General features: G+C 40.9%; 1 protein-coding gene across 2 annotated transcripts in view; it reads right to left on the bottom strand.

Annotated features, from left to right (window-relative positions):
* The window catches only part of gpc5c (glypican 5c), a 70,987-nt gene that overhangs the window by 43,422 nt on the left and 4,953 nt on the right, over positions 1 to 22,612 (bottom strand). The window contains exons 3-6 of one of the 2 annotated variants that reach the window (XM_020923388.2): positions 13,972 to 14,672; positions 3,957 to 4,114; positions 3,054 to 3,110; positions 2,286 to 2,408 (exon numbers count right to left, since the gene is read on the bottom strand). In XM_020923388.2, coding sequence (XP_020779047.2) covers positions 2,286 to 2,408; positions 3,054 to 3,110; positions 3,957 to 4,114; positions 13,972 to 14,672 — 1,039 coding nt within the window. The remainder of the gene's footprint in view (positions 1 to 2,285; positions 2,409 to 3,053; positions 3,111 to 3,956; positions 4,115 to 13,971; positions 14,673 to 22,612) is intronic. The other variant, XM_020923396.2, reaches the window with a different exon arrangement.

The raw sequence follows: 22,612 nt of genomic DNA, 5'->3' as shown, positions 1-22,612 counted from the left end.
CACTTTGAACATAATGTGTGTGCCGAGTGTGTGTGCCATTGTTGCTTGGTGTGATTGTGTCTAAATGGATCTCGTCTCCAGCTGTTGACTGGCATATGGGTGCCATACAGATTGATATGTGTGACTGTGTGTCTACACGTCCTCAGCTCGTGGGGAAAACCCAGCAGGCCCTCCGAGGCTTTGTGCCCACAGGAAGTATGACGGCAGCAAACATGGCAGAGGCTTAGCGCCATGGACGGCCTTGAGCATCTATTTTGCTGATGGCTTCTGTAAACAAAGAGCCAACAAATCTGGAAATAATACAAGTAAATAAGAAACAGATCTAATTTCAGCAACTCTTTTTATCTTAATCAACTGTCCCAGGCCTGGCAGTGATGGCCTCGTCAGTAGCAGTGAGTTGCAGTGTCCAAGTCATTCCCTGTTTTCCCATGCAGCCTCATAGTCACAGTCTTTGTTTCCCTCCAGGCTTTGGGGGTCCCCACACAGGGCTATGCCCGACTCCACTGACTCCACAATGGCTCTTTATGCTGCCAAGGTCCACTCCCCTTCATTCCCCCCACATTGGCCTACCATGCCCCCCTCATCAGGGGCACCACCATACCAAAACGCCACCTCTTCTCATGCTTTGTCTGCTCCTCGCTCGGCTCATATACTTGCCAGCAGCGTCAGGTCTAGTGGAGGACTTCAGCTCCACACGCACAAGCCAATGTGAGCAGTTTATGAGAGGTGCCAAAAGTCTCAGCAGGAGGCTGTTTTCTTTTCAACCAAAGAACACATGACACCACAAGCAGAGACCCCATGCCCACCAGACTGTGCGATAAAACATGATTACCACTCATTAGTGCTGTTGTTGCAAGGAGCACAGAGGAGGAGGACACATTAAAGGTAATTATATGAATAGAAGCAGAGTATTTACATGAATGTGTACAAACTGTTCTCTTAACTCTGCACTTTGTTTGTCCTCTGACAAACTGTCATGAGCACTGATGAATGGGTGGTCTGCATAATGTGTCTCAGCCATTGGCAGATCATGAGCATTTGGGAAGGGTGGGACAGTACCAGGCCAAAACAACAGAACATAACAGAGCCGACCCAAAATAATGGGATTGTGAAATCTGCCAGACTACTAACATTTCTGACAACATGCTCCAAACCCCAAAGGATGACAGATTAGCATTTAGAGGATCTGATACTTAACAGGGAGTATATCTTTTTCAAGCAAAGGCCAAGGCTGGAACTACAGAGGGTGAAGGTTGCCATCATATGAGGCGCCGGGTTGGGGCTACCACAAAAGGAGAGCATAACCTTATCATAATTGTGGACTGAATGTTTAAAAATTAGATCCAGCAAAGGAATGGCTCACAGACTTTGGCTCAGTCCTCTGCCTCCTCTGTTCTGTGTCAATGGAAGCACAAAAGTTTACACGTACACACACTTGGAGAGAAAATTATGAGCAGACTGCAAAGCCGCACCTATAAATCAACCTAAAAAATTGTCATACATTAACCTAAAATATAATGTTAAAGCATATAGAACAAAGAGAAAAGATAAAAGTGGATCTAGATGCATAAGAGTTATTTGTTCAGCAAAGTTTTCCATTGTAGATAAGAATTTAATGATTTCCTTAAATGCACACAAAGGCCACCTGACAAATCATACCTTCCACTGTATTTATTATTCTGGCCTGTCTGTTTGAGCTTAGACTGTAGTTGCAAAAAAGTACAAAATGATCACTCAAGACATTATGCCTTCGTTCTGCTATTAAATTATGAACTTAAATTAAAACTAAGACGTGGATTGAAGATTTCATATTTTGTTCATTCTAAATTGCAATATTGATATAAAACAACTTATAGAAACAATTACTTCCTGTTCAACATAGAACTGATTCAACTCCAAGGAAGCTAATGACTTATGACATATTATTTCAAAATGTCATACACACAAGTCTGTCCATGGCCAAGCACCAGGCTGTACATCTCTGGTATGTTTGTGCCATATGAATCATCTCGTGCTCTGAGGACCTCAGGGACCGGCCTCCTGCTGGTGCCCAATGTTCAAATCCAGATTCAAAACAGTTCTGTGTAGGTGCGCATATGTCTGGAAAAATTTTATTCTGCACTCTTCTCTTTTAAAGTATATTTTATTATAATTACTTAAGTTTTTATTGTGGTTTTAATGTTTTGCTTATTCTGTAAAGCATTTTGTGTACAAATTGTGGTCTAGAAATAAACTTGCCATGCCGTGCCTTAGATGAAATCTGTAATTGAGTAATCAAGACTCACCTTTCCACCACGTCATCTCCGCTCCAGCATGTGGAGTCCCCGATGACGTTCTCCCTCTCACACAGCAGCTCTGGCAGGGCCGCAAAGAATGACCTGTATCGCCGCACATAGGTCAGGAACTCTCTGAGGACAGCCACAGGACACAAAAAAACTCATCAAAATCATATGCACCATTGAAATAGACACATTCAAACAAAACTGTGTGACTCTAATGCAGTAAGGCTCCATGCATGTGAGGCAGATGATTAGTGATGTTGGCACAAATATGGAGGCTTTAAATCGAGACACTTCACTGCGTCAGCACATTTTTGTTAGTGACAGATAAGCTGCATCAGATTCACGAGCATGTGTTCTCAAACATACTGTCATCCCGGCAAAACAATAGCAGCATATTAAGATTAGAAACACATTGCAGCCACCCATGAATCAATTGTGTTGTGAAGGGTAACACTGCTGCATGGCCAATAGCTTAAAATGTAAGTATTATTTATCACTATAAAAGCCAGCTTCCATATTTAATGTTAGTTGAAACTGACAATCTAAAGCTAACAGTTGGCAAGTCTTTATATCATTCTATTATGACTAAAACACTCCAGCCAGCAAAAAAGCGTTGTAGAGAACAAAATAATTGCATGACCATTTATTAGAATTAAAAGCAACATCCATCATATCTTTGTACGTTTTAATTATTCAAACTACATTACAGAAATTGCTACTGCTATCTAAGCCTGCAGCATAAGAGATAAAGACACCAGGGTTCATGCTTACCTAGACAATGTTCTCAGATCATGTTTATTGTTCTTGGAGGGTTTCAGGGGGAGCGAGCTGGGAATGATGGGAGTTGTAGTCCGAGCAAGCATGAAAGATGCAGAAGGATGAGACAGAGGTGATAGTGAAAGATGAAAGAGGGGGGAAGGGGAGAAGCAAACCAAAAAGAAAGCACAATGTGGAGGGAGAAGACAAAGTCAGTTGACCCTGGAAGAGAGTGATTGATCATGCACATGCTCCAACACTGAACAACACCTCAGCAAAACTCCTTTAAAACAGTAACTAAAAAAAATACACTTTACACGATGTCAACAGAATATCTGTAAAAACAGTTTTGCTTTATGATGTGTCATGCATTTAACAATAGACTGTGTTGTCTTGCTGCCTGTGAAGTGGTCTCAGTCACATGTGCTGGGCAGGCTTGGCACTGTGTAGGGAGTTGGACTATGCTGCCATGAATGGTGGTGGCAGTGCCAGCCCAGACCTGTTAGCCCTCTTGGCACGAGGACAGCGATTCATGGTTTAGGACAAGGTCGGGCAAACAGCACTACAACTGTGCCATTCGGTGTCAGGCCAGGCCGCTGTTCTGAGTTGGTGGTATGGATGTCTGGGTAAACAGGAAATTGTTGGTCTGTCAAGATAAATCTTCCCTAGCCCCCCTTTCATATGGCACAGCGCTGGCAGCTGCTGTGGGCATGGGATGTCTGCCCCAGAGGCCAGGGTGAGGGCACATGCTGCAGTCTGACACTGTAGGGATATGTCTTTGTGAAATGAAAAATCATTTATGTTTCATGTATTGTTTTAAGCCATATATTCTAAAAATCTATAATCAACATGAATCAAGTTATTCTGTGTTATGTTAGGATAGATGTTAATCAACATGTAATATGTACATTCTGTTACCTTCTTAAATGAGCTAACTTGTCCAGCCACTGTTCTGATAGAGGCTGGGAGGCAGATGGAGTAGCAGTAGACAGGTTCATGTTGGAGGTCGTGACCTCTGAGTGTGTAGGCTTAATGCCAGTGTGCTCTCTCGCAGACAGGCCACACACCTTGTCCACCTGTGGGGAACACAGAGCAGACACACACTTGTTAAGCTAAAAAAATCCAAAGGGTGGAGACTGTGGCTTCTATAAACCACTGAAACACACCTGCACAGATGAATGCACACACGTGGACACACAGATGCTCCCAGTTTAAAGAATGAATTTCTGCTGAATGATTGTGAATACAAAAAGTGAATTATGTGGAGTAGTTCATAACTGTGTGCAGAAGGTCTGTAGTCATGATAAAAGAGAATGTGTGACGAGTGACTTAGGGCAGGGGCCTGACAGTAAATGCAGAACATTCCACTACCTCATGGAGGTAGAGCACAGCACTCACATGGCAATAATAGCTCACCTCTTCAGTGGCCTATTACTACAGTAGGGCGTGTGGAGTGGAGATAGAGGCTGCTGAGTAAACGGGCGGGGCCTTCAACCAAAAGGCAAAATCAATGAGATCTCATTGGCTTAAAAGCCTCGAGCTGTGTTATTAAGTGGCCCTCAATTAACCAGCGTCAGCGTAATGGCTTTTGCACAAGGGATACTAATTCTGGATCAATGAGCATTCACCTTCTTTGACATTTTATATAATGCATTTACAGCAAGAACTAAATATTATCATGGGGGGACTTATGGATGGATTCAGAAATGCTTAATTATATTAGCTTTCTGATGTAGTTACATTGATTTTTACAAACACAGTATTAATGAGACATATCTGAAGTATACATGAAGTACTGGTAATAAAGTAAAAAATATCTATATTCAGACCAACCCATTACATATTACAGCCACAGCATACACTAAATATTAAAGCCGATGCAATATCACTGTAGTATATAATAAGTTTTTTGTAGAGGATTAGAATGTCTGATTAGATTGTATTTACACTGCACTTTTACTGCTAACAAATAGTTTCTAAATCCTTTAAAATCTGCCTTCAATCGGTGGCAGAATTTATCCTCCTTATAAATGCAGTTAATTGGGTTTTTTTATATAACTGGCTGGCCAGGCTCACAGTTTCTAACCAAATAACCACATTCCTTCATTTTGTTCTTTACGGCACCGTTAGCCTTTACTGCGCTGCTTCTGTCCTACTCCATCCACACTCCACTCAGGTCTTAAATCCTCTTTTAAGGCAGACGTTGGGCACGGGAAGGTTGTTTTATTGCATTAACCTTAACTCCCTGTGGGCGCATAAAACATGCTCACATGTGGTAGAGCGGCCCATAGCCACACGTGCACTCGGTACACACACTAGACTGTAACACACACCACATTGTCGCAGCGATAATAGATGGAACAGAGCAACTGTTTTGGCAAAGGCCCATATCAACACCTTGAGACAAATGCTACATGCATGTGGCCAAACTCTAAGTCTAACAGGTTTCAACTACATCAGGTATCATCAAGGACCTTTTTAACTTTGTCATTTTGGACATGACCCTTCTCATTTAAAATACTTGAGAAGCTGCACTCAGTCAGGTCAATTTTCATAAAATAAATAATCATTTGTTCCAATAGTGACCTCTTGAGGATGGATTCTGCGTCACTTTGGAAACAATAACTGACAAAAAGCGTATACCCTTGTATTACAATTTCCATATTCTCTTAACACATATAAAATGTCTTATTATGTTATTCAGAGCTACATTCTTTACATTTCCTAGTCCTTGTTATATTTATCAAAACATTTAAGCATACTAAACAATCAGACCATCAAACCAATGCAACCTCCCCCCCCAAAAAAACCCCAAAACAAAAAAAAAACAAAAAAAAACGATTAGTCAACATGAGGCCAAACAGTAAAAGTGACTGCCTGTCAAACTGCATTGCACTGGATGCATAAACCCACAAATAATACTTGTCACACAAGGCATTCCTGGGATTCACAACACATATTTAAGGCGGAATATAATCCCATGACATCATGTCCAGACAGCAGTGTCTGGGAGGTCTAAGCTCACTAAAATCACCAAAAAAGGTTATCTTTGTTCTGAAGCTGTGAAAAATGGGAACTGATTCTTCTTTAAGAGGCCAAGAGAAGTTGTATCTTAAGACAATTTCTCACCTCCCTTTGTGTGACACTGCTCTGTTCTCTGGCACAAGAATGTAAACATGCTGATAAAAAATGAACATAGAGCAGGGGGTCAGTCACAGTACTGTTTGCACTAATAGCTTTTAGACATTTTTGTCAAAGATGCACCCAACCCAAACAGCTCAAGACATTGTTTGGTGGATCCTTCTCAGGCTCATTATTGCAAAATGGAGACATACCTTTTTAGTCAAATCTTGTGACTGGGTAATCCCTCCAGCCAATCAACTGACAATATGAGTTAAAGCACGGACCAGTACATGGCCATAAATCAATTATCCGCTGAGCTGATGATGGCGTGAGAATGGAAACCCCATGAGGTTGCAGGGTCGTAGTCCGAGCACCTGTTTGTTCTTGTTATACCTTCACAATTTCAGCTATTCTGTTGAGCATTCCTTAAGTGAGAGCCTGTGGACACAGGCTGATGGGGTGGGAAAATGACTTGGATGTGTGTTGTTGACGTGTGATGACTTTGGGGAAACACAAGGCTTGTTATGTGTGTAAGCTAAGCGACGGACTAGCACAGCGTTTTTACCACTACGGCCGAGCATTTAGGACACGGATGCTGACAGGACAGGCTAAAACATTTACCTTATGTAGTCATAGCTCTGTACTGCTATGATATGCATGTGTGTTGCTGTGTAAAAGGAGCAGACACTCATGTCCGAGTAAGCTCTGCCTCCGGCCATCCTTCTTCCCTGGGAGTATTGGCTTACAGATAGCAGTGGTGGTCTTGTCTTCCCAGTTTATTTATCAAGGGATTACCCCGGAAGGCCAAGGGAACTTTCTCAGCCCCTCTCTCTACACAAGTGCATGGCATTACTTTTACTTTTATATCCTTATGATTGATCTCCACAAGCAACAGAATGCAAAGGTTAGAATAGTCCCTAGACTACACTTGTAGATGTAGTATACACCCTACTAACATTCATAACGCATTATTTATAATTCAAGTAGATATTGTAAGTATTGAATTCTAAACCTGTTTGATTTAGCCTTACTCAATAATGATTTTAAAGGTGCACAGTGCAACTTTTCTGGTGGAGAGTCTGTCACCTGGTTGTCATGGAGATGGTTTTTACTTTATCTGGAATGATGTATGGAAAAGACTTATCTATCTCCAAACCAAGCAGGTGGCAGAACCAGGGTAAGTTACAGGGTCAGATCTATGGACAGGCAAGCCAGCTCACAGTAACAATGCATGTCTTGCATGTCTTACTGTGAAGTCAGCTTATAAATCCAGAAGAATAGTGAGAGAGAAGTGAAAGTGTATCCAAATGTTACTGTTGGCTCCATATAACAAATAGATGGTTAAACAGACAATAAATTTGATTCCATAGCCCAAATGTGTTGAAGTAAGAAATGCTCTGCCCGGCTACATCAACAATTGCTGACCAAAAAAAACACATATGAACTGTAAAGTAGAAATCTAGTAAAATACGGTGTTAATGGAACATGAACATTTAGACATGCAAGTCACTGGAATTACAACATGAACTGGGCTGCATTCCCTCCCTTTAAGTTTCCGCTAATGTCAAGTACATTCAATTTAATCTAATATTGTTATACAGCCTGTTTACCCAAGGGCCATGTTCTGTCTGGACGCACCACTCAGGAAGTAGTTTGATTAGTTGGCAGCTTATTTATTTTTAATTATTTCTTTCATGTAAACCCATGACCCCAATTGTGCCTCAAACCACTGCTGTTTTCTGTTGAGTAGCATAATAAGTACCAATTATCATCTGTCAACATCTCCGATTCTATAAAGCAAAGTCGTTTTCTTTTTCCTCTCCACAGTAGTAATCTCAACATACATCGCGTATACAATTTTTATATTATGTTACAGTGGCCGGTGATGAGAAGAATGGATACATTTACTTGTGGTGGGGATGTCGGGGTTAAGGATGCAGGCTAGTCACTGGAATACTGCCAGTTTAAACCATGAAACCATATGGGAAAATCGAGGTGGGTTAAGGAAATAAAACAGTCTCTCGTGGCTATGTTTTTAATTAAGAGAGAAAGCTGCTGGCTTGCTGAGTTTATCAAACCATTATATCGTCAGAATTGCAGACAAGAGGAGTCTTCAGCACAAAACTGATTGGGATAGACAGACAGGCAGATGTTAGTTTGCACATCACATGACTGAATCTTTAGGGGCTATTTAGAATAAAGTGGTTGTGGGTGGAGAGTCCGATAAAGATACAAATAAATAGTACTTTAATAGTTTATTTGTCCCTGTGGGGAAATTGCTTTGCAGCGAATGACTGAATTCACTTTCGCGCATTCATACATGACACAGAAAAAATAAATATTAAAAAGGCAAACAGAGTACAAGTTAAGCACAGTCTGACAACGAAAGAAATCATATTGCTTGTGGGATGTGGGTCAGAGAGGGTCTTTTGGGCCTTATTTTCTGTTCTTTCGGTTTTGGGCTTAAATACATTGTTTCCATCCAAGTTTAACGCACAAGAAGGACTACTCTGGGCGAGTTCCAGTCAAACCGTTAATCACTCTCTTGCCCATGCCCACAAAAGCCAACACCTTTTTTTCTTATGAAGACACTTTATTAACTCAGTTTGATTAAGTTTGTTATTTTTAATTTAGATGTATAGTTTGAAGGTTTCCCTGTTAAGATTAGTTTAGACCATGCAAAAATTTTAATGATTTTGGTATACACTACAAATCAGGCTTATATGGTATCGTTAGAATGCTCATGAATAGTGTACACCTACTGATGTTCAAAGCCTCATTTTCATACAACACACATCTTGTTTAGAAATCGACTTACCCTCACCTTAACGCAAATATAAATGTGGACAGACTGCGACTTTGTTATTATTGTCTGCTGCTGCACTGCTCGGAAGATTTGGCCCTCAGTGTGATTGAAATGGCATGAAGTCAATCTCTGAGTTTGGTTAGTCTTTTGCTGCACAAATATTCGTCGCATATCAGAAAGCACTGCACGCTGCCCGTACGTAACCATGACAGATTTCCATTTGGCCTCTGCAGAAAGCCCTGACTAAGTAGACGAGATTTACAGCCTCTCCTTTCTTTGGCCCGTCCCGAGCTCTGCCTCTTCACTTTCCCAAATCAGTTTGTGTTCATCACTTGAGTGCTCATCTGCAGTCAATGTCCGTCTCCCCCCTCATCTCTCTCCCCTCCTTCCTCCCCCTCCTCCTCCTTCTCTCGTCTGCTGTTGTGTGAGCGATGTCAGTGCTAATTAAAGAGCCACTCAGAGCCTCGTATATCACAAAGTCCTCGCAAATTCCAATAAGGAAAAGCTCACAGTGTGCCTATCCGCATTGAGGCAAGCTTGACCTGAACAAAATCGCTCACAGATGATCAAAAAATGTAACTCTAGTATGGGTGTTACTTTTTAAATTTGTTTACAACACAATCCCCATCACTGTAAACTATTTGAGGGGAATTACAGACAGTGGATGTGGCAAATGCGGGTTCCAGAAGATGATGATGAACCACAGAGGAAGAAGAGTAGAAGGTCAAATAGGTTTGTGACATCTGTGCCTGGGATGCTGCTGGAGCGGGGATGCCCAACTCAAATAAGCATGTGGCCACTCAAGGAACCCAGGCAGCCCATGTGTCCATTTTCAAGTCTTTCAATGAACCAGTGACAACTATTAAAAGCATAACACAGATGCCTATTTCCACAGCTTTTGCACTGGCACTGGCACTGGCACTATAAGAGTGGAGAGGTAGGTGAACCATACAAGGCTTCTATTACTATTACCACATTTTAAAGGGCCTTTTAAAGATATATATATATATATATATATATATATATATATATATATATATATATATATATATATATATATATATATATATATATATATATATATATATATATAAATATGTGTGTATGTAACATACCTAGAGTTGGAGTTCTCTCAAACAGAAAACACTCCGTTTTCCACTTCCACCTTGTGATGCCATGTAGTAAGACAAGAAGTGCTCCACTGTGTTTTAAAATTCCATAGACCTGGACTAGAATTATTCGGATGATTATAGTCCTGGGACTGACAGCCTGAACAAAAGACAAATGTTTGCTGTTGGAAACAACCATTTCATGACATCACAAGATGCAATGGAGCATTTTGAACTTTGGAGATGTATCCCCTCCTTCCAAAGGAACTTTGGAGGTGTAAAGCATTACTCAAAATTGTGTAAATAAAACAAAACACAATTCAGGGTATGTTTTTGATTAGGTAACAGCATTATGACATGGCTTAAAGCTCAATTTTTAATATAGGACCCTTAAGGGCAAATTATAGTTCTGCGTCGACTTAACGCACACTGCCGCCGTCGCCTTGCCATGCCTTTTTGATTTATGGGTCGGCATTGATCTATGTGCCGCAAAATAATTCACCGCCACAACGCTAGGAGGCAATGAGTCGTAAAATCACTTGAACTTGATGGTGGAGTGTTTACCTTCCACTTACTGTGGAGACACCAGCAACTGAGTGGGAGAGGATGCTGATGGAGTTGGAGCTGATAGATATCGAGGAACAAATGCTTCTGGTACAAATGCTGGCAAAGAAACAAGGGGGAGGATTTAAGATTTTATTTTTAGGATTTTGTTTGCAAAATGAACCGTGAAAGTGCAGTACCAGAAATGTATGTAGAGCAGATGTAGAGTGGACCAATCACAGACCTTATTGTCTGCATTGCTTCGCCTTGCTGTTTGCGTCATTTCAACACGTAGTTAGAAAATTTCGGAGGTGCACATTGGTCGACACAGACACTCTCCATAGGGGGTTCACGTTGATGCAGACTCTCTGCGTCGTGACGCAGACGATTTGACGCATGACCATAAATTGGGCTTTAATCAGCAAACAGCAAACAACAAATTATTTGCTCACCCCTACACTTGACATAAAAAATATGTATTTTTGGTGGAGCTTAAATTATGTACAATGCACTGCTTGTCTAAATGTGAAATATGTATGTAAATAAAAATCATTAAAATTTCTCTCTGGATGAATTATCTGCTTTGAGGATGTTACTGCATTGCATCCAGTATGTACATCCACTACATACAGTAAAACAAGGAGTAAGCACAAAAGATATACAAGTTTGATTAAAAAGAGAGCCAGCACCATTAGCTAATGGACATCTTAATAAATGAATTTGGTCAGAGTCAAGGTTGGACAATACTCTACCGTAATTTATAACATTGGCTACATCAATACACCGCTCAAGGCAATTCAGATAAATACATATTCTGGTGTTCTGCTACATATTTTGAATGTGAGACATATGAATCTGCATTGGTAAAATATAAGTTTACAGAATAATCTTCTCACCACTGGCCTTATTTGATTTGATTGCGGCTTTCGGAGCAAAACGTCTATGGAGGTGCCGGCGCGTAGTATGGAAACCCTCCGATCTACCCACTGGACATGTTTCCATTCTGCAAAAGGCTCAGGCTGCTATTATCATTCCTACATAAGACTGTAATGAGAAGCTGGGGTAAAACCAACAAGGGGATAAGGTAGACCCGAGTATAAACTGCCGTAATCTGGACCACTGTGAGTATTTTCATAAGCACACTGTTGATAGCTCATTAAGAAGCTAAACCTATATCTTATGCAAGTATAATATATAAAGTCACCACCCCGACTGGGTCATACGAGCCATATCATTTTTACGGCCGTGTCAATAAACAGCAATACATGGCCTCTTAACACAGGGTTGAATGGGGGAGCTGAACTAAGCTGGTTGAGCCCAAGGAAAAAAAAAAATCACCATTGGCTCTGGGGTCCAATAAGACTCGCCACTTTCACTGTATATTTTCCAGTTTGAACGTAATTGTGTCTACTCCACATAATCCAGTCCCCAAATATCCATAAGCACTTCCCTGGGCCGCGCTTCACGCTCTGCCTCAATAAGAGCAGGAATGTGTTAAAACAGCCTGTCAATAGGTGCCTTTCAGCTACTCGCCCCATGCTTGTATTGTCCCAGGGTGGGCTGCCCATCTACGCTCCTTACGGGACTTCTAAAAACCTGATACCTGCGCATGGCGCATTCTGACCGGGGCAGAGCCTATGACGTATGCACAGCAGCATATAGAGCTGTCTGTGTAGTCTGCAGCTGGCCACGAGTCAGAGCCACAAGCACCACTGAACGCTCTGGGATATCAGCCCAGTGTAAAAACCACAAAGTCTCAATAAATTCTTTAATAACAACTTCATCTAATATTCAGAATCAGCAAAAAGTCAAAGAATAACATAACTTTTATGCTTGATTAGTTGATTTGAAATATTCAACAGCGCAGTGCTCTGTGCTCTGTTCTCTGTTAGATGAACTAACAAAAATAAAACTTTCAAAATCAACCTCAACAACTGCTGATATTAAAATAAAATGCGAAAATAAAATAGTATTGAGGTGTAAAAGATCAGCTACTGTGAGAGTGCAGATCTGTATATAGATGTCAGGAGACAGCTAACAGTTAATTTTGAGCACAATGTAAAAGTCTTTTCAATCAACAACTCCATCCACCAATGTGAAGCTTAACAATGGTGTCAAATGCTCCAGTTCAGTTCTGGGAAAACTTCCAAGACTTTAACTAATGACCCCATACCAGTGCATGAAAAGGAGTGACCCAAAAATTCGTAATACACTGACTATGGAGGACAGGGTTAAGTTTGTTGCACTACATTTTAAATCACAACTCATTAAAGAACACCTAATACATGATTGCTTTGTATTGAGCTTATAGCTCATCTATATTACTTCTGTCTGACAGTGTGCCAGCTATGGTCTGACAGAAGAAGACCAGAGAGCACAACTTCAAGCTAAGGTAACAGACATATTTTGTAAATGTACTAAAAATATTTTATAAATGCAGAACTATGTGAAAAAAATTAACTTCTATGCACTGTATGGAGCTAATAATATCATACTTTTATTTCTTGACGTCACAAAAGTAAGTGCCAAGTCAGCACTTTGCTTGGATGCGCTTGGGCAACAAGGTTTCACTTCGCATGAATGCATGGGGATATTAAGCAGGTGATAAAGGGTTTGTGAGAACTACAAACTATGAATTAAGTAAAGTGCAGTGGGCATGTAAGGGGTGTAGTGCAATGTCATCTTGAATGAAGGTGATGAGGAGAATAAAGATTACTCCCATATCCATGAATCACACTAAATACAACTTAGTAGTAGGAAATGAGGAATTTGAGGATTTGGAGAATACTGTATGTCTCCTTTAATCATCTCTCATCTTAATTGCTTTTCATCTTAAGTGTCTTTAAATTAAACCCTATGCAACTCTGTAGTAATTCATTCCAAAGGTATTGAAACCGCAATGTTGCTGAGATTGTAATAAATTCTTAAAGATTAGGTAAAGGACAGTTTGGCAGTCATTCATGAAACCTATAACATGTGGTAGTGCTCAGAGCATGAAAATGCACTCGATCCACATCACATCCATTTTCCAACAAATACACTGCAGTAAGATTTCCCTACAGCAAAAACAAGCTATTTGACCTTTAAACTGTATTGTCATTCTAAAAACCATTTTCTTTTTGTAGGATAAACATTAGCTTGTAATAATTTCAATGCTAACATTAATGTACTGTGCAGTGTTCTTTGTTGAATTGCTGGAAAAAATTGCTCGTATCCCAGCACCCTGGAAAATCTTTCCAATCAATACACTAACCAGAGCCAAAGAACACAGTTAATACAAATATGACAAAGGAGCTTTTGAAGTTTTCTGCGTGTCATTAAAATGGATGGAGTGCATTCAGTGTGTACTCACTGTGGGTGTAATGACGGGGCCGTGGAGCTGTGCATAGAGAAGAGCCTCACTGACATGGCCTCTCACCCCCAGCAGAGCCAGCTCCATGCTGTGCTGGTTCGCCATAGCGTTGGTGAGCTGATCCAATAGTGTGATGTATCTTCTCCAGGGCTGATCCAGCTCAGATACACTGGCCAAGCACCCACGCATCACATTGAGACAGAGACCATCACAAGGCTTGATCAGAGTCAGGCCTCTGCAGTGGGAGCAGTACACCATCTTGACCAGCGCCTTTACACACTCTTTGCTCAAACTGACATGTTCAGTGGCATTCAGGACCTCCAGACCTTCTGAAAGGGCCAACCCGAGATGCTTCCCAGCCCCCAGGGCTCCAGCCAGCTCCTGGGCCATGACTGCTGAGTGAGGCCCAAAGGGGTTGACGTCTTGTCTGATCATTCGCAAGCAGTCGCCCATCTCGCTCCACACGAGCTCCCTGTCCATGCCTGGGTTGATCAGCTGAGTGTACACTAGTGGAAACAGATTGTTGAAAAACTGATGAACTGCAGCCTCCACAGAGACATTGGCCCCACGCAGGTGATGAGACAGAGAGGAGAAGAGCTGGTTTACATGAGGCAGAGCATGCCGGGACAGGGACGGGTAAGTTCCTTCCAGCAGAGAACTCAGGTGACCTTGTGAGAAGGATAGAAGGTACTGGAACATGTCTGCAAGCAGAGGAGAAACAACAATTATTTAGCATCTTTTTCAGTAAGTTTTGCCCAAAATGGCTGTTGAATATTTGGCAAACCAAATCCTATAATGCAAATCCAGAAATCCCCATACTGGCTCATTAGCTATGAATGAAGTTCAAAATAATGTCATGACTCAATAAAGTTTAATGACTGTGAAATGAGCCAGCGGGATGGAGTGGCTAGGCATAGGAAAACAAGGAGGTAAGATCAAAGATTTGGCTCAAAACAATTCGGCCAAGACAAAACCACATGTACTTGGCATTGACAGTGGCAAAAACATCATCTTTAAAATCCTACATTTGTGTCCACCCATTGAAATCTTATTTTACTGTACATGCACAAAGTACAAATACGAGGGATTGAATCATAGAGAATTAAGTAATGTCCTGCTAAATATCCTTGATGCCAGTGTGCTGGCTATTCCACTGCTTGTTAACCAATGTAAAAAGAAAAATAGTAGTAGAATAATTTGGTTACAAAAAGTATACAGTTTCTATTTCTATGTTCACAATTTTGTTACAGTTTATTTGCAACTCAAGTGTTAGCATTTGAAACTCTCCCTTGAACAGTTGTTTCTTATATTGAGTTCTCTGTTGAATACAAGAGACTGTTTCCACATTAAAGGAATAATATAAACAGCTTACATAGTCGTATAGCACTAGTTGTGTCCTATGTGTTTGTGTATTCTGTCCTGGACTCTAAACTCTCCTCTTAGCTGTGATGTCAGCCAAAAAGCATGCCACAACATGAAGGAGCAGTAGCAACTGTACAGAAATTGAAACTGGAGAAGGTGGGTTTACCCCCCGCCCCCACTATTCATTAGCCTACTGTGTGTTGCTAAATATAAAACACACAGGGGGTGAATTCATATTTGAGTGTGATGGGTCAACCCTACATATTGTTACTTCATAATAAAATATATTACTTTACGACTTAAGCTTGAGGCAGACATTTAAGCCATGGATCCATTGAGCGTGCGTGTGCCTGTGTGTGTGCAGCCCCTCCCAGCTAATAACAACAGACATGTCCTCTTCAACAGCTGCACTAATATGTGACACATGGACTCCCCACAGCCCAGTCAAAGGCTCTACTAGTTCTGAACGCACCCAAAAGCATTGTAATGGTGGTAGTGGCACCCACACATGGATCATTTGGACATATAAAGCATTTAAATGGCTTCTGAAGGCTATGAGTTAACGTCTAGCTGTAATAGAATGACAGCAGACTGAGAGATATGAGATATGATTTGTGAGGAACTGCCACGGGTCACATGCAGAAGCCACAGAAGCTGACACCTGAGAGGCACTCACTTAATAAGGTTATAGACCATGACATAGTGCAATATTAAATGATCATTAGAATCATCACTATGAAGCAGTAATGTCCAGAAGTTAAAGTCCTCAAGTATTTCCCAGCACAAAAGTGACACACACATACACTAACACAGTAGTCCAAATCAATTTTGCATCATTTACAGATTATTACATTGAATTACTCTTATTTTAATGGAATCAGTATTTTATTTATTATCCTTAGGCATTTCTATTGGTCATGGAATAACTGGTCCGGAGTATTGTAGTAATACTGAAGTATTACTTTGCAGTAACATCACGCTGGGAGCGTTCTATTTATCTCTACTGGCAGAATGCTCAAAATTAGCTCAAAGAACACTGACAAATAAGTTTTATTATACTCTGAAATTAAAGAAAAAGCACATGGATGGATTTAAACAACACATGTTCAGGACCCTGTGATCAACACAAGTGTTTAGGTGTTTGATTCAACAAAAACAGTGAAAGTGACCAGCTGAAAAACTGTTGGCTAATGCTAGCTAGGTTGTGGCTGTAATATTATTAGAGATGGACTTGCACAAATGGACTTGACAAAAAAAAGGTCAACTCTATCTGGTCAGTGTCCACTGTCCACCAGCATTCTGACCAGAACTGAAGAAGCAGCTTGGGTGAGCTGTGAAACTTTTTCGACCTAAATAAAAGTTTGTACAGTTGACAAATTCAATTTCTCTTTTGCTATGTTAAAATAAAGCTCAGATTAAAGTTTAACTTGAGTGATAGAGCTTCAAACAGAGTAGTGCTTTCAGTTAGCTTCACACCCCCAGGTTCATGATTTCACCTGCAGAGTGACTTGTTTAGTGCTACTCTCATCATTATTATAACATTCAACAATTATCAAAAATCAGATGTGCAGCTCTACATTTAAAATCTTTATATTGAAGTGATGCCAAAACAACTCACAAACAGGGAAAATCTCCAGCAGACAGCAGGAGACTGCCAGAACAAAGCAGCAAGTCAAATATTCAACAAGAAAAAACAACACTACTGTATAAGTGCACTCTACTGCACCTTGAGACTATGCACCCACATCTGGATTCGTTTGGCCCCTGGTTCACAGCACATCCCTTTGTCTCCTGTGAAATATTTCAGACATCCTATCTTCCTTAAATATAAAACACTGTCTATTCACAGAGCATGACCTGTTGTGCTGTTGTGGCAAGTCTTTTGTTTGTGTATTGCATTCAATAAGCTCAAAGAAGAAGGAGAGAAACTGAGACCAACCCACTATAAAATCAAACCACCACTGCCGGGGGAAGCATTTGTGCTACAAGCCAAAATGAAAATCTACCTGCTTCTGGCATGTTGGCTCGTGATAATGTCCCTGTCAAGCCATGTTAAGTCAGAGAGCAAATTATGAAGCAAACTTACAAAAATAGTTTAGATAGATGCAATGCCTAACAGTGAAAGAGAAAGGCAGTTTCAGAGGCACAGTTTAAATCTGAACTACCACTGAGTGACGGTTACATTTGATTGTTTGGTGTAACCGCAGTGGCCGGATCTGCCTGAGACCGCACTGCATTCAGACACATGCAGCAGAGCTTGGTGGCTATCATTATTGTGTCACTGGCTCTCCTCAGTAAACCTCTAGAGAAGTGAAGTCTGCAAGAACTGAGCATTTTGGAATGGGCAAATTATAGTTAATTTGCAAGGAAGTGTTTCAATGAAATTCAAAGATATAATTGTCAAGTTCATTGTTGTGGGTTGGGGTGAGAGGGGAGTCTTGCCATAATGTCTGGCTCCAACAAACCAATTCTGACACTTTCTTATAAGAAACGGACGGATTAAAAGTTAAAATAGATTTAATAGACCAGAAACTTTTTCCACCACTTTAATCAGACTCTTGGAAGAAAATATGATGCACACATTGAAATGAGTTGCATGCATGTTAGATTTTCCATAGTCACATACAGTGAAGATTATAAACTTGAGCCTCTACAGAAGAGTGTCAACAGTGTATGGTATTTTTCATTACTGTCGGATAACCTGTCATGGAAAAATGACACTGGCAAGTTCACTGTTGTGTGAGCTCACAGAGGTGTGATGGCATACAAGTCTCCACTAGAGCATGTGGTGATGCAGTAATATTGTGATAATGAGATTGGAGACACTGTTCTCATACCATAAAGCTGTAGGCCATTCCTATCCTGGCAGTGATTCCCAGCTAGGCCCGACCAACTAACTTCTAAGGCAAAAGCATTTAATCCTGCAGCAGGCTTGTGTTTCCCTCAGGTCACCACACAGATATGTGACACAGGGACACGTGTGGAGATTAGATATCCTTGTTTTAATTAGTAGCAATACTGTACAGAAAGTTATATCCCACTCAGCATGGCTCATCTGAAGTTACAGGGAAAGTTGCATTGTCATACAATCCTCATACTTAAGCATGTAAACGAAGAGCTCAATGATAAACTATAACTGACTCGGTGACTCATCATCACACCACGTCAAATACACATACTAAAGCTTTAGGGGTTGCATGAGTCATCCATCAGAAAACAGAGTGTGTTGCTTAGGCAAAAGTAGCAGCTAAAACACTGTATATTCCAACCACTTGCACATTGCACAAATGTCAGTTCACCTCTGGCCTGAATTGTAGTGCTCTTAACTCTCCCTACCCCATACAGCCAACAGGTGCAGTATGTGCACACATAAGAACAGGAGGTGTCTGTGCAAGGCGGGCATGACATGAGCGAGAATCCAGGGAGCCCCTATCTCTCTATCAGCATTCTTGCAATTAATAATATGGTGCAGCTATATCATAACTCCTAAACATAAACAATTCCACAGATGCCAGCAGCAGCGGTGGGGTCGCTGGTAGGGAGCGGAGGTGGAAATTGGGCCCGGGGATCATTGCAGGGTGGTATGGCCCGACTGAAGAAACCCGATCGAAGGCATGGGATGAGCAGACGTGAGAGGGATGGGGCACATGGGCAGGAGGAAGAGGAGGGGGTCCGACCATAAAGGGGAAATGTGGAGGCTGGCTATGCGGTACACTGTTGACAGACTGATGGACAGCGCCTCTGCTCCTCTACACTGACATGGCACAGGCCTAGCGTGACCCTCACCACCTGTACCCGCACTTTCTCTGCACTTTATTGGTGCATAAGTCATAGTGTAACACATCATGATATTACACCATCTGACAGACTTAATACATTTACAGTAGAGCCGAAGGGGGTCATAATTCAAGGTGTCTGGACGAACTGCACATTTCAACCAAGAGGTTTGGCTTGCATGGTTCATTTCAAAATGACACAAAAAAAAGCTTTAGGCTTTCACAATGCAGAGCTATGCACTTTTATTGCATGATAAATTCACCAATATTTTATGTTTTCATTTTGTTTTCACAACCCAGCACTATTCAAACAGCCTACACGCATCTGAGTTTATTTTAACATCTAGTATTATATAATCCAAAATCAGAGCGCCACCAGCTTGATTATGTCAAACATACAAAATAAGGCAGTAATTAAAACCTGCTTGTGGGAGTATATATAAACATCTAGCTACATAACATATGTGCTAATTTGCTTGCAAGAACAAAATACAAAAGGAAAATGTATGCTTGCATAAGATTAACATGAACCAGACCCTTTAAAAGGCACTTTGAGGTGTGAATGAAGTCAAGATGAAAAGGCTCCAATTAACAATCACTTTTCATAACAGGTGGTTCAACTTTATCCTATGAAGCCTCAACACCTTTATGGAACGCTTTGATTATTGTCATAAAAAGTGAATGTAAGGAGTGAATAAAAAACTAAAATAAAACAAGGAGTAAAGTGTAAAGTCACTGTGGCTATTAAAAAAATGTTCTTCACTTGCCTCTGGGTAAATAATAGGATACCGCTGACTTTATGTTACAAGAGGGAGTTCATAATGAAGAACAAGGAGCCACTGAAGCAGCAGGAAGAAGGACTTTAGCACTAAACACTGCACGGAAACTGGATGGAAATTGATGAAGGGATGATGAAGTGAGTTAATGTGAAATGGCCAGCTCTATCCGAGACACAAGCATGAGTCACAGGGCAGATCTTTAACAGACATCAGAAGTTTGAGTTAGCGCCAAGAGGCAGGGCACCCGCACTTCTCACGGTTGTCACGCAAAGTTATTATTGATAACCAAGCCACTTTCTTTACCTATGACATGCTATCAGAACACGCATGTACAATGAGCAGAACTCTAAGGTATCTGATCAACTGTTTTGAATAAAGATGTGTGCTGTGTTCATCCACTCGGATCTGCACACAAATATATTTTACAACTAGGATTAGTTTGGGAGAGACGAGCGCAGAGGAGTCAAGCAGGACACAGGAAAGAGCCAGGCCAAACAAATCAGCAGCATTAGAGGATAAATCCCCACAGACAAAACCAAAAGTGTTCCAGACATGTTCGAATATTGTGAATCGGGAACAAGCCCCAAGAGCACTAAGGCTCATTACAAAACAACATAACTGGACATTATCCACAGTCTTCTAGTTTCAGTCAATGTCAGGTTGTTAACTAAAGACTCAAGAGGCAATGAATGATGCTTGCTTTTGGCAATCACATGGGTAACTGTATAGCATATTTCCTGTAATATAAGTTACAATGTTAAACTATGGGACCTTATAGGCAAAACACGTCCTTAATGAATCAAGAAATATGTATGTGTTTATATTGTTGCCATTGACATACCTCAGAGTCGTCAGGAGTCCCAATGTTGCCCTGCAATAAACATTTATTTTTACATATGTATATATGTATGCATATATGTTGCCAAAGTTGTGTACCATCAGCAGTTATCTTTGAGACTTGAGACCTTCCCTGCAGAGGTCTACCACATCGCTGGCACAAGCCCCACCTGCTCTCTGCTCATGTGCTTTATTACATTTCCACGACTTCTAAAGGCCACAGAAGCACTTCTGAAGAAGCTATGCAATGTAAAGAAGGACATTCTTCTCCACACTAGATTCTGCTGAACCTCCACATCCCTTTGAAACATATACAAACACATCACACCTGACACCTAGCATCACCACACCTGTGAGCACTTGAAATCTCCAGCTTACTTTAGCGCAACACTCACCCTGTTTTCACACATTTAAGGTTTAAATAGAAAGCAGAAGTGATTAGCCAAGCTTCAATGTGGCTCATGACTTTCCCTCTCTCCTCCCTCCTTGCTCTTTGTTCTCTGCAGTGTTCCCCAGTGAGTCTTCACCTTGTTGTTAACAGGGAAACACGACTCAGCCTGCATGTCATGTCTGCTCAGGAGATTCAAAAGGCGTTGTTAAAAACACAACACGCACACTCTCACAGCCGATGTGGTCACTCCACTATTAGGTCCATAAACACGTTCTCTCCCCACCCTCTATGATTAAATGAGACGTGTAGGGATGGATTCCGGATATCCTCCCTAATTTGAGTATGAGCTCATGGTGCAGTGCAATGTCATCTTGTGTCCAAGCGTCAGCCTCTAGAGCAATAACCCTGTCGGTCAAAACATCTGTGGAGAGAAATAAGTGCAGACATGGTAGTGGGAGGAAGAGATGATGAGGTGAGACGGCCAGGCTAAAAAGATCACAGACACAGTGAGAGCCAAGAGCTGCCAAACAAACCCACAGATGACAATAAAGATACTTTGCTGTTTCTGATGAAAGACTTCATGAGAATCAGATGAGATCTGCTGCACTTTGTTTGCATCCATGCATGCCACAGATTCTTAGTCTTCAATAGCACACACACAACAGAGCTACACTATGAGCCACCCAACAAAGTAAAAACCACAAACTATCAGAGACGTGAATCAACCTGTTGCCCTACAAATGCACTAAGGCACTACCACAGAGTTGCATGGTAATGCATGGATGAGGTTGAAGGTTAAATAACATTTAATGACCAATTTAATATTATTATTATTACAACGTCTTGTAATCTGAGCATCTCCCACGTATTACAGAGCACAGTAGGCCTTTCGTGCTGTCTAAAAAAAGGCAGGCCAGAGAAAACATAGACACACAGTTTGTTTGCAGTTCAGTAGACAAAAGAGAGAAGTGGCTTTTATACTTTGAAAATAAACTATACACCCTGACAACTGAATGAATATTATAAGAAAGAATTTCTCCCTCTCAATAGAAACATACAAAAGCACATTTATCTCAGGGCACAGGACTTCACAAACACTGTCCTTAGAAGGCCTTAAATTGTGGTATGGTTACGTCATCATATCTTGTTCTTCTTTATTCCATTGTTATTTTCCATCTTGGCCATTTGTGGACATGTGGAGCACCTGACTCCCATCCTCCGGACAGGCTCAGACATGAGCTAAGAAGGGAAAGATCTCTATGAAGAAATGAATGCATACCACACACACTACTTTCATCCAAGCACTTAATTAAAAAAATAAATGTGACACTGAGCTTTATTACAAATAATAATAACATAAATTTAATTACCAGTACTTCTACATTTTTTCTTCTTCCTTTACTGATGATTAAAGTCATTTTGCAATTTACAAGTATTCATACATTTACTTCATATTCAGCAGTTCAGAAGCATTATACTCACTTCACATACACTAG

Source organism: Boleophthalmus pectinirostris, unplaced genomic scaffold (assembly GCF_026225935.1).
Source record: "Boleophthalmus pectinirostris isolate CB_2022bp ecotype Guang Dong unplaced genomic scaffold, ASM2622593v1 HiC_scaffold_16, whole genome shotgun sequence".
In the NCBI taxonomy this organism is placed as follows: domain Eukaryota; kingdom Metazoa; phylum Chordata; class Actinopteri; order Gobiiformes; family Gobiidae; genus Boleophthalmus; species Boleophthalmus pectinirostris.
This window is presented reverse-complemented; position numbering and strand designations above follow the sequence as displayed.